The sequence below is a fragment of the Caretta caretta genome, chromosome 7 (genome assembly GCF_965140235.1).
Source record: "Caretta caretta isolate rCarCar2 chromosome 7, rCarCar1.hap1, whole genome shotgun sequence".
Lineage (NCBI taxonomy): Eukaryota > Metazoa > Chordata > Testudines > Cheloniidae > Caretta > Caretta caretta.
Window position 1 is genome coordinate 45,810,813 of NC_134212.1, and position 13,216 is coordinate 45,824,028.

Here is a 13,216-nt window from a genome sequence, read left to right on the forward strand (position 1 = left end):
CAGATATGTAACAGCTCTTTGTGTATAAATAAATTAAGCTAACATGTGAGTCTCCTTTGTTTTAAGAATAAAACAAGACAATATGTAACCTTTATCTTTTGTTTTTTCTAGTGATATGCAGCTTCCGAGGATCTATACCACAAGGCTTAGTCTTGGAACTAGGAGAAACTGTCCAGATCTTGGAAAAATGTGAAGGTTAGTATGATGGATTGGAATGTGGGTGTGTTTCCCAAAGATAAATCTTATTTGCAGTAGAAATAGATAAACAAATTTACAGTTGAGGATTTTAATTAATCATTTTGGGACCATGATGTATCAGATCATCAAAATACTCTGATAAAACCTCATTTGACCCACTTTCCATAGGAAAGACTAGAGCATTACTGGCAGTAATCCGGTCTGATAGGAGGTCAGCGTGTTTAAGTAAACCATCTGTCCAGAAAATGTTCGAACCCTGACTTGAGAGTTTTATGGTTATTGAGTTCAGTGGTAAATTTTCATCATGTTGACTTTTGAACAAATACCTAGATTTCCAATCATATTTTGTAGTTTTTATCCCCTTCCTATTAAGTTGAGCTTACCACTATTATTTATTTTCCATAAGTATTTGAAAATGTGCTTAATGAAATATATTAGTGATTTGGTTGGGACCAAGACTGAAAAAGAATAGTTTGTTGAAGTTATTGATTTACGTAGGAGAGTGTTGTACAGTTAACCTTCTTTACCTTCTTTTTACCCTTAAAAGTAAATGCCATTTCCAGTACATTACAGCAATAGCAGTTGTTCTCTCTGTTTGAATATATACATATAGGGTCCAATCCTGCTGCTTTTTTGCTCATGGGAATAAACCAGTTGAAGTCAGTGCTGCTAATCACATGTGAAAAGGATTTGTCTCCTATCATACAGAAAAAGCAAGCAACCGTAAATTATTTGTTTGTAATACCATTGAGGCATACTTTTGACAACATAAAACACGAGAGGACATGTTTCACTAAAACCTCTGAGATGGAATTATAGATTCTTAATCCAAAGATGTCTTCAAAAAAATTAATCCAGGTCCCAGATCTATAGTTATGAATCTGAGTTGCAGATCCATGGGCCATTCAGTCTTTTGTTTTCTCTCTAACTTCCATGAATAGGAATGTAATTCGTGAATGTTGCATCACAGCAAAGAACAATTAGGATTTTAAAAAAAAATATAGATTGCAGTGCATTAAAATTTACTCAGTCAGTAGTTTAGCATAGTTTAACAATATAACATTTTAGCCATAGACCACTGAGCATACTACAGTAAATACAAATTTTAAATTGATAACTCCAAAAAAATTAGAATTTTAAAAACACAAATTAAAAACAAAAGATTTAACCTTCCCCCAAATCAATTATACCTTTAAAATCACTACTCCTAAAACATTGTAAGAAAATAAGATTAAAAAAATTAGGAGTACAATATTTCATTTTGGTTAAGTGGCCTCTGTCTCACAAGTTTGTTCTTATGTTATGGCCAACCAGGCAAATAAGATAACAGTCTGTATAACTGAAATGTTTTCAGTGCATAACAAGTATACTGATTTCTGAGCTGATGCGGTAAAAGGCATGTAGGCCAAGAATAGAAATAGCCATTTATTTCTCAGGTGGCAGTATAGGTTACAAGACTATAAATAGGTTTCAGAGTAGCAGCCATGTTAGTCTGTATCTGCAAAAAGAAAAGGAGGACTTGTGGCACCTTAGAGACTAACAAATTTATTTGAGCATAAGCTTTCGTGAGCTACAGCTCACTTCATCGGATGCATTCAGTGGAAAATACAGTGGGGAGATTTATATACACAGAGAACATGAAACAATGGGTGTTACCATGCACACTGTAAGGAGAGTGATCAGGTAAGGTGAGCTATTACCAGCAGGAGAGTGGGGGGTAGGGGGAACCTTTTGTAGTGATAATCAAGGTGGGCCATTTCCAGCAGTTGACAAGAACGTCTGAGGAACAGCGCAGGGGGGGGAGGCGCGAATAAACATGGGGAAATAGTTTTACTTTGTGTAATGACCCATCCACTCCCAGTCTTTATTCAAGCCTCAGTTAATTGTATCCAGTTTGCAAATTAATTCCAGTTCAGCAGTCTCTTGTTGGAGTCTGTTTCTGAAGTTTTTTGGTTGAAGAATTGCCACGTTTAGGTCTGTAATCGAGTGACCAAAGAGATTAAGTGTTCTCCAACTGGTTTTTGAACGTTATAATTCTTGACATCTGATTTGTGTCCATTTATTCTTTTACGTAGAGACTGTCCAGTTTGACCAATGTACATGGCAGAGGGGCATTGCTGGCACGTGATGGCATATATCACATTGGTGGATGTGCAGGTGAATGAGCCTCTAACAGTGTGGCTGATGTGATTAGGCCCTGTGATGGTGTCCCCTGAATAGATATGTGGACACAATTGGCAACAGGCTTTGTTGCAAGGATAGGTTCCTGGGTTAGTGGTTCTGTTGTGTGGTGTGTGGTTGCACCCACCCAGCAATATTGTTAATCTATCCAACTATACTGTTAGCCCAGCAGAAGAATCTGTCCTATCTCAGGGCCTCTCCTTCTGCCCCTCCACCCCCACGAATATGATACAGTTCTGTGGTGACCTAGAATCCTATTTTCGACGTCTCCGACTCAAGGAATATTTCCAACACACCTCTGAACAACATACTAACCCACAGAGACTTTCCTACAAAGATTACAAAAAGAAGGATTCTGGGTGGACTCCTCCTGAAGGTCGAAACAACACACTGGACTTCTACATAGAGTGCTTCCGCCAACGTCCACGGGCTTAAATTGTGGAAAAGCAGCATCACTTGCCCCATAACCTCAGCCATGCAGAACACAATGCCATCCACAGCCTCAGAAACAACTCTGACATCGTAATCAAAAAGGCTGACAAAGGAGGTGCTGTTGTCATCATGAATAGGTCAGAATATGAACAAGAGACTGCTAGGCAGCTCTCCAACACCACTTTCTACAAGCCATTACCCTCTGATCCTACTGAGGGTTACCAAGAGAAACTACAGCATTTGCTCAAGAAACTCCCTGAAAAGGCACAAGAACAAATCTGCACAGAGACACCCATGGAACCCCAACCAGGGGTATTCTATTTGCTACCCACAATCCATAAACCTGGAAATCCTGGACTCCCCATCATCTCAGGCATTGGCATCCTGACAGCAGGATTGTCTGGCTATGTAGACTCCCTCCTCAGGCCCTACGCTACCAGCACTCCCAGCTATCTTCGAGACACCACGGACTTTCTGAGGAAACTACAATCCATCGGTGATCTCCCTGAAAACACCATCCTAGCCACTATAGATGTAGAAGCCCTCTACACCAACATTCCACACAAAGATGGACTACAAGCCATCAGGAACAGTATCCCAGATAATGTCACGGCAAACCTGGTGGCTGAACTTTGTGACTTTGTCCTCACCCATAACTATTTCACATTTGGGGACAATGTATACCTTCAAATCAGCGGCACTGCTATGGGTACCCACATGGCCCCACAGTATGCCAACATTTTTATGGCTGACTTAGAACAATGCTTCCTCAGCTCTCGTCCCCTAATGCCCCTACTCTACTTGCACTACATCTTCATCATCTGGACCTGTGGAAAAGAAGCCCTTGAGGAATTCCACCATGATTTCAAAAATTTCCATCCCACCATCAACCTCAGCCTGGACCAGTCCACACAAGAGATCCACTTCCTGGACACTACAATGCTAAGAAGCGATGGTCACGTAAACACCACCCTATACCGGAAACCTACTGACCGCTATGCCTACCTACATGCCTCCAGCTTTCATCCAGACCACACCACACGATCCATTGTCTACAGCCAAGCTCTACGATACAACCGCATTTGCTCCAACCCCTCAGACAGAGACAAATACCTACAAGATCTCTATCAAGCGTTCTTACAACTACAGTACCCACCTGCTGAAGTGAAGAAACAGATTGACAGAGCCAGAAGAGTACCCAGAAGTCACCTACTACAGGACAGGCCCAACAAAGAAAGTAACAGAACGCCACTAGCCATCACCTTCAGCCCCCAACTAAAACCTCTCCAACGCATCATCAAGGATCTACAACCTATACTGAAGGACGACCCATCACTCTCTCAGATCTTGGGAGACAGGCCAGTCCTTGCTTACAGATAGCTCCCCAACCTGAAGCAAATACTCACCAGCAACCACACACCACACAACAGAACCACTAACCCAGGAACCTATCTTTGCAACAAAGCCTGTTGCCAACTGTGTCCACATATCTATTCAGGGGACACCATCACAGGGCCTAATCACATCAGCCACACTATTAGAGGCTCGTTCACTTGCACATCTACCAATGTGATATATGCCATCATGTGCCAGCAATGCCCCTCTGCCATGTACATTGGTCAAACTGGACAGTCTCTACATACAAGAATAAATGGACACAAATCAGATGTCAAGAATTATAACGTCCAAAAACCAGTTGGAGAACACTTCAATCTCTTTGGTCACTCGATTACAGACTTAAAAGTTGCAATTTTTCAACAAAAAGACTTCAAAAATAGACTCCAACAAGAGACTGCTGAATTGGAATTAATTTGCAAACTGGATATAATTAACTGAGGCTTGAATAAAGATTGGGAGTGGATGGGTCATTACGCAAAGTAAAACTATTTCCTCATGTTTATTCACCCCCCCCCCCCCGCGCTGTTCCTCAGACGTTCTTGTCAACTGCTGGAAATGGCCCACCTTGATTATCACTACAAAAAGTTCCCCCAACCCCGCGCTCTCCTGCTGGTAATAGCTCACCTTACCTGATCACTCTCCTTACAGTGTGCATGGTAACACCCATTGTTTCATGTTCTCTGTGTATATAAATCTCCCCACTGTATTTTCCACTGAATGCATCCGATGAAGTGAGCTGTAGCTCACGAAAGCTTATGCTCAAATAAATTTGTTAGTCTCTAAGGTGCCACAAGTCCTCCTTTTCTTTTCAAGACTATAAATATTGTGTTAAGTCTGCAGCCTGGCGAAATCTACATGGACAAAGATGATGGTCTCTCAAAACCAGCATAACTCCCTTCTTTCCAAATAGGCCCTTTGCAAAGTTTGAAACAGAGACCTCTAAACATACAGTTTGAAATACTCAAATATTTCTCATAGCTATATATATTTTTTGTTGGAAAGTTACGGAGATATTTGTTGTATGAACAACTGCCACATCCAATTGTTTACAGTTATATTCTGCTCTGAGCTTATTAAGGTTTTCTCACTTTTGCCGACAGTGCTAACCAAGACAAATTCCAAAAAGCCCAAAGAATGGAGGGAATAGCGAACTTGCAAAAGCCAAGGGAATGTCAGAGGGTATACCTTGCTGAGCTTTTCCTCCACACATAACTATGGCAGGTGCTGTCCATTCATATGCTACATACATACAGAGCCCATAAATATTAAGGCATTTGGCTTTTGTTGAAATAGCATATTCTTCTTCGAGTGCTGTCCCTGTGGGTGCTCCACTCCAGGTGACGGTGTGTCCTGGCGCCGTTGATCAGAGATCTTTGGTAGCAATGCCTGGTCGGGACGCACGCGCTCAGCTTCTGTCTAGGGTGTTGTTAGGGTGCGCATCCTGCACCCCCCTCAGTTCCTTCTCAACCATGCTTGAAGACGGGACTCGGGGCAGTGCTCATCTCTTACCTGGTTGCTGTAGGAAATAAGTAGAGAAAAATAGAAATAGCTAGCGATTTCCCAGTTCTCCCTTTGCTTTAGCATAGTTTGTTAGTTTCCAAAAAAAAAAAAAAAAAATCCTGAAGTTAGGCCTTGACTACACTACGAAATTAGGTTGAATTTATAGAAGTCGGTTTTGTAGAAAGTGTTTTTATACAGTTGATTATGTGTGTCCCCACACAAATGCTCTAAGTGCATGTAGTCGGCGGTGTGTGTCCACAGTATTGAGGCTACCGTCGACTTCCGGAGTGTTGCACTGTGGGTAGCTATCCCACATTTCCCGCAGTCTCCGCCACCCATTTGAATTCTGGGTAGAAATCCCAATGCCTGATGGGGCTAAAACATTTTCGCAGGTGGTTCTGGATATATATCGTCAGGCCCCCGTTCCCTCCCTCCCTCCATGAAAGCAACGGCAGACAATCATTTCGCGCCTTTTTTCCTGGGTTACCCGTACCATGGCAAGCATGGAGCCCGCTCAGCTCACCGTCACCATATGTCTTCTGGATGCTGGCAGACATGCTACTGCATTGCTACACAGCAACAGCTTATTGCCTTTTGGCAGCAGACAGTGCAGTATGACTGGTAGCCATCATCAACGTAGTCCAGGGTGCTCTTTTAACTGACCTCGATGAGGTCGGGGTGCCTGGGCAAACATGGGAGTGACTCAGCCAGGTCATTTCCCTTTTAAGTTTCGTCTCATGGCAATTCAGTCCTACCGGCAGTGCACTGTCTTGTAATCAGCAGCCAGGAGAAGACGATGGCCAGCAGTCATACTGCACCGTCTTCTGCCGAGCACCCAGGAGATGACGATGGCTAGTGGTCGTACTGCACAGTCTGCTGCCAGCAAGATGTATAAAGATAGATGAAGTGGATCAAAACAAGAAATAGACCAGATTTGTTTTGTATTAATTTTCTCCTCCCACCCTCCGTGAAATCATCGGCCTGCTAAACCCAGTTTTGAGTTCTATCCTTGAGGTTTTAAGTTCTGTCCTTGAGGGTGCCATTCTGTTTCTCGCACAGCCACCCCCTTTGTTGATTTTAATTCCCTTAAGCCAACCCTGTAAACCATGTTGTCAGTCACCCCTCCGTCTGTCAGAGCAACGGCAGACAATCGTTTCGGGCCCTTTTCCCTTGATTGCCCGAGCAGGAGTAGACGCCATAGCACAGCAAGCAGGGAGCCCGTTCAGCTCACTGCAGCAGTTATGACCATTGTAAACATCTTGCGCATTATTGTGCAGTGTATGCAGAACCAGCACCTGAAAAAGTAGGCGAGGAGGCAACAGCAGCGCAGTGATGAGGACATGAACACAGATTTCTCTAAAACCGCGTTCCCCCGCAATTTGGAGATCATGATGTTACTGGGGCAGGCTCATGCCATGGAACGCCGATTCTGGGCCTGGGAAACAAGCACAGAGTGGTGGGACCGCATAATGTTGCAGGTCTGGGATGATTCCCCAGTGGCTGCGAAACTTTCGCATGCGTAAGGCACTTTCATGGAACTTTCTGACTTGGTTTCCCCTGCCCTGAAGCGCAAGAATACCAAGATGAGAGCAGCCCTCACAGTTGAGAAGTGAGTGGCAATAGCCCTGTGGAAGCTTGCAACCCCAGACAGCTACCAGTCAGTCAGTAATCAATTTGGAGTGGGCAAATCTACTGTGGGGGCTGCTGTGATCCAAGTAGCCAACACAATCATTGAGCTGCTGCTATCAAAGGTAGTGACTCTGGGAAATGTGCAGGTCATAGTGGATGGCTTTGCTGCAATGGGGTTCCCTAACTGTGGTGGGGCTATAGACAGTCCCAAGATAGAGATATGCATTCTGGACCACCAGGGCAGCCAGTACATAAACCACAAGGGGTACTTTTCAATGGTGCTGCAAGCATTGGTGGATCACAAGGGAGGTTTCACCAGCATCAGTGTGGGATGGCTGGGAAAGGTGCATGACGCTCGCGTCTTCAGGAACTCTGGTCTGTTTAAACGGCTGCAGGAAGGGATTTACTTCCCAGACCAGAAAATAACTGTTGGGGATGTTGAAATGCCTATAATTGTCCTTGGGGACCCAGCCTACCCCTTAATGCCCTGGCTCATGAAGCCGTACACAGGCACCCTGGACAGTAGTCAGGAGCTGTTCAGCTCTAGGCTGAGGAAGTATAGAATGGTGGTAGAGTGTGCATTTGGACGTTTAAAGGGTCGCTGGCGCAGTTTACTGACTTGGTTAGACCTCAGTGAAACCAATATTCCCATTGTTATTGCTGCTTGCTGTGTGCTTCACAATCTCTGTGAGAGTAAGGGGGAGACATTTATGGTGGGGTGGGAGGTTCAGGCAAATCGCCTGGCCACTGAATACTCACAGCCAGACACCAGGGCGGTTAGAAGAGCACAACAGGAAGCGCTGCGCATCAGAGAAGTTTTGAAAACCAGTTTAATGACTGGCCAGGGTACTGTGTGACACTTCTGTTTGTTTCTCCTTAATGAAAACCCACCCCCTTGGTTGCCTCTAAATTCCCTGTAAGCCACCTGCCCTCCCCCCTTTGATCACAGCTTGCTTGCAAAGGAAATAAAGTCACTATCATTTAAAAAACATGTATTCTTTATTAATTGATTATAAAAATAGGGAGATAACTCACAAGGTAGCCCGGGTGGGGTGTGGGAGGAGGGTAGGAGGGAAGGAAAAGGCCATTTTAAAACTTGTTGAATGCCAGCCTTCTGTTGCTTGGGCTGTCTACTGGGGTGGAGTGGTTGGGTGCCCGGAGCCTCCCACCCCACGTTCTTGGGTGTCTGGGTGAGGAGGCTATGCAACTTGGGGAGGATGGAGGGCGGTTAAACAGGGGCTGCAGCGGCAGTCTGTGATCCTGCTGCCATTCATGAACCTCCACCAGACGCCGGAGCATGTCCGTTTGATCCCGCAGTAACCCCCGCGTTGCCTCCTGCCTCCTCTGATCTTCCTGCTGCCACCTCTCCTCACGTTCATCGGCCACTGTCCTGTACTCTGCTATTGTGACCCTCCACACAGCTCTGTCAGTGCCGGACGACTGCATGAGCTCAGCGAACATGTCATTGCGCATGCGTTTTTTTTGCCGCCTTATCTGAGATAGCCTTTGGGACGGAGGAGGGAGGCTTGAAACATATGCAGCTGCTGCAGGAAAAAAAGAGAGTGAAGTATTTTAAAAGATACATTTTACAGAACAATGGCTATACTCTTTCACGGTGAACAACACTATTCACATTACGTAGCACATGTGATTTTGGTACAAGGTCACATTTTGCATCTTATATTGAGTGCCTGCAGCTTTGGTGTTAGAGATCACACACACAGTGCTGGGGAACAGAATTCGGCTTGCAGGTGGCCATGGTAAGCTATAGTCTTTCAGCTTCTGCAACCTTCATAACAGCAGCGCCCTCATCTCCCATACAAAGCAAAGCACCTTGAGTTGGCCATTTAGTGCTGCGGTTTTCCTGTTAACGTGCAGCAGCAGAAACCAAACTAACCCCCGCTCCCATCCAATTCTCTGGGATGATCACTTTACCCCTCCCTCCACCACATGGCTGGTATCAGGGAAGATCCCTGCTAGTTAAACATGAATAGCTCAGCGCCAATGCTCCCCCCCCACCGCGTGGCTAACTGCGGAGAGGATTTCTTTTCAGCCACAGGCAAACAGCCCAGTAGGAACGGCCACCTCTGAATGTCCCCTTAATTAAATTGCCCTATTTCAACCAGGTTACCATGAACGATATCACTCTCCTGAGGATAACACAGAGAGATAAAAAATGGATGTTGCTTGAATGCTAGCAAACACTGGGACCATACGCTGTCAGGCTTTGTCATGCAATGATACCAGATTACTTGCTACTAGAATGGCGTGGTAAAGTGTCCTCCCATGGAGGACGGAATAAGGCTGCTGTCCCCAGAAACCTTCTGCAAAGGCTTTTAGAGTACCTCCAGGAGAGCTTCATGGAGAAGTCCCTGGAGGATTTCTGCTCCATCCCCAGACACATTAACAGACTTTTCGAGTAGCTGTACTGGCCACGAATGCATCCCAAGTCCTCAGGGCTACTTAATCATTAAAAAACGCTTGCTTTTATAACATGTATTATATTTTAAAAGGTACACTCACCAAAGGTCCCTTTTCCAGCTTCGTTGGGTTGGGAGGGTATTTCAGTCAGGGTGATAAAAAGATCCTAGCTGTCGGGGAGAACGGTGTACTGTGTGCTCCCCCCAAGCTTGTCTTTCTCCTCCTCATCTTCCCTGTCCGCAAAATCCTCGGCTATGGTGGAAAGTACTCCATCATCGGAGTCCACGGACAGGGGTGGGGTAGTGGTGGCGGCGGCGGCCCCCCCTAGAATTGAATGCAGCTCAGCATAGAAGCAGCATGTCTCGGGCTCTGTCCCGGAGCGTCTGTTGGATTCTTTGTTTTTCTGGTACGCTTGTCTGAGCTCCTTAAGTTTCACACGGCACTGTGTTGCGTCCCTGCTGTAGCCTCTGTCCCTCATGGCCTCGGAGATTTTTTGAAATGTTTTGGCATTTTGTCTTTTGGAAAGTAGTTCTGATAGTATGTATTCCTCTCCCCATACAGCGATCAGATCCAGTACCTCCCGTTTGGTCCATGCTGGAGCTCTTTTTCAATTCTGGGACTGCCTGGTCACCTGTGCTGATGAGCTCGCCGGGCCAAACAGGAAATGAGATTCAAAAGTTCCTGGGGCTTTTCCTGTACACCTGGCCAGTGCTTCCGATATCAGAGTGCTGTCCAGCGCTGTCACAATGGTGCACTATGGGACAGCTCCCGGAGGCCAATACCTTCAATTTGCGTCCACACTAACCCTAATTCAAAACGGCGATGTCGATTTCAGCTCTAATCCCCTCTTTGGGGAGGAGTACAGAAATTGGTTTTAAGAGCCCTTTCTGTTGAAAAAATGGCTTTGTTGTGTGGATGGGTGCAGGGTTAATTCGGATTTAAAGCTGCTAAATCCAACATAAACTCGTAGTGTAGACCAGGCCTAAGTCTTCTGTTGAGACTTCCCCGGCTGCTCATACTTTCATTATGCCGGGGTCACCAGGCTTTAAGAAATGTGTCTCCTGCAAGGAGTTTATGCCTCGGTCTGACGGGCACTCACTCTGCGTTAAATGCCTTGGCGAGACACACGTCCCTGCCAAGTGTCTCCACTGGACCAACTTAAAAACTAGAGCTCGCCATGACAGAGACTTGCGGCTAAAAATGCTCCTCATGGAGAAAGCTCTGCAGCTATCTATTGAGAAGGGCGGTAAACCCTCTCCCTCATGCTTCCCTGCCAAGTCAGAACCAACCAGGAGCACGGCTTCACCCTCTCATGCAAAGAGGCAGGGAGCCCTAATGTTTCCTCTCAAAAGGGTAAAGGATCTCCCGCAAGGTCTGTACCCTTGGTGCTGACAGAGCTGAGAGCAGGCAAGTCAGACCGCACCAGCACTTCAGCAGCAACTCACATGGGGCGCAAAAGCAGGGACCCAACTTCCCACAGCGGAAAGCTCTCCTTGGTACCGGTCCTGTCGGCACTGACAATGGACCCGGTGCCAGCAACACGTTCCACCCTGGTGCTGACAAAAATGTCAGCACTGAGCCTGCCTGCCACCCCCGGAGCAGATTCAGACCCCCTGCAGGGCTCTCACAAATGTCTCACAGCTCCTACAAAAGTGAAACTAAAATTACTCCGGGCTGCCGCTCACACTTCACGCTCTCCAGCACACCAGCCTAGGGAGCAGCAACAATTCTTGCATAAGCAGGATATCTCTATGGCCCCTGAGCCTGACTCTCCACTCCTCAACATTGAGCACTCACTGTTTGAACAGCAGCTCTCACTGTCTGATCTGGCTACTTTCACTGATAGTGAGAGCAACACACAATAGCAGGCAGAGTTCTCCCTGCCTGAGTCTCCCCCTCCACTGGAGCCATACATACCCCAAGACATGGCACATCATAAGAATCAGCCTCAGTTTCCCTATTTTATCCCCCAGTGGCTGGGACCCAACTTTTCCTACCTGGTGCCCTCGCCTCAGTGGTTGGCTCCTGCCACCGCTCCTCCTTGCGCCCCTTCTACCAGACCGCAAGCTCGTCCTACGCCTATATCCCCAGCTCCATCAACATCTAGAGCTCCTGAACCCCCTCCTGAAGAGGTGGGCTATCGCCATCAGCCACAGAGCATGCCCTCATGCCTCCACATCCACAAAATATGGATGACTTTAAGCAATTTCAGTGGAACTTTTCAAGAGAGTGGCATGCAGCCAGGACATCCCTTTGGAGGAAGTCCAGGAGACACATCATAGACTGCTCAAAATCCTCCAACCCTCTGCACCCTCAGAGATCCCTCTACCCATAAATGAAGCTCTCCTAGAACCAGGTGATACTCTCTGGCAGACCCCTGCCTCCAACCCACTAACATGCAAGAAAGCTGAACATAAATACTACATGCCTGCGAGGGACGTCAGGTTGTGGGTGGGAAAATAAGAAATCAATTATCTTCTGGTGGATGCAGCGATGCAGAGAACAAAGCAGCCACACTACCGGCCCACTCCGCAGGACAAGGACCTCAAATCCCTTGACATCCTGGGACACAAGGTTTATACCTCTTCTACTCTACAATTTAGAATTGCAAATTATTCTGCCCTTGCAAGCTATGACTATGATAACTTCAACAAGCTCTTTGATTTTTCTCCCATATACTGGAAGACAGGAGAGCGGACTTCAAGGAAGTCCTCTTCGAAGGTCAGTTGGTGTCTAGGATGGTACTACAAGCGTCCATGGACATGGTTGATACAGCAGCCTGCACCACTGCTACTGCAGTGATGATGTGGTGGTCTTCCTGGCTCTGGCATCCGGTGTCCCCAAAGATTTGCAGACCAAAGGATCTCCCCTTTGACAAAGATAAACTCTTTTCCAAAAAAGCCGATGAAGTCCTTCACACTATGAAAGACTCTAGAGCGACTTTGTGCACATTGGGCATATACCCATCCATCCTCAGGAGACCATGGTATCAACCTATCAGAGGCCCCATGCACAACAATATCACCGACCCCAGTCAAGACCGTATGACACTAGGAGAAACTGCAACAGACCTCCTAGGTGCAGGCAAAATCAGGTGCAACCAACTACTTCCCACCCATCAGGTAACAAACAACAATTTTGAAGTGCTGGTTGGGGGTCTGCACGGCCACCCGTTGACTCCGCCTCCTATTTGCCCATTTGGCTACCACCTCCAGGCTTTCCACCACGTCTGGCAACAGATCATGCAGGACTGCTGGGTCCTGGAAATAGTTCAGTCAGGTTACTCCATTCCTTTCTTATCTTTCCCATCCACCCTTCCCCGTCCCTCTTCAGGATCCCCTCTCACGAACACCTTCTCTATGTGGAGGTGGCTCATCGTCTCTGCCTAGGTGCAGTTGAACATGTACCGACGCAACATCGAGGAAAAGGGTTCTACTCCCACCACTTTCTAACCCAA

General features: G+C 46.4%; 1 protein-coding gene across 9 annotated transcripts in view; it reads left to right on the forward strand.

Annotated features, from left to right (window-relative positions):
- Positions 1-13,216, forward strand: part of DOCK3 (dedicator of cytokinesis 3) — a 609,762-nt gene that overhangs the window by 98,226 nt on the left and 498,320 nt on the right. For all 9 annotated transcript variants that reach the window (XM_048858121.2, XM_048858128.2, XM_048858122.2 and 6 more), the window contains exon 2: positions 112-195. In XM_048858121.2, the coding sequence (XP_048714078.1) occupies positions 112-195 (84 nt within the window). The remainder of the gene's footprint in view (positions 1-111; positions 196-13,216) is intronic.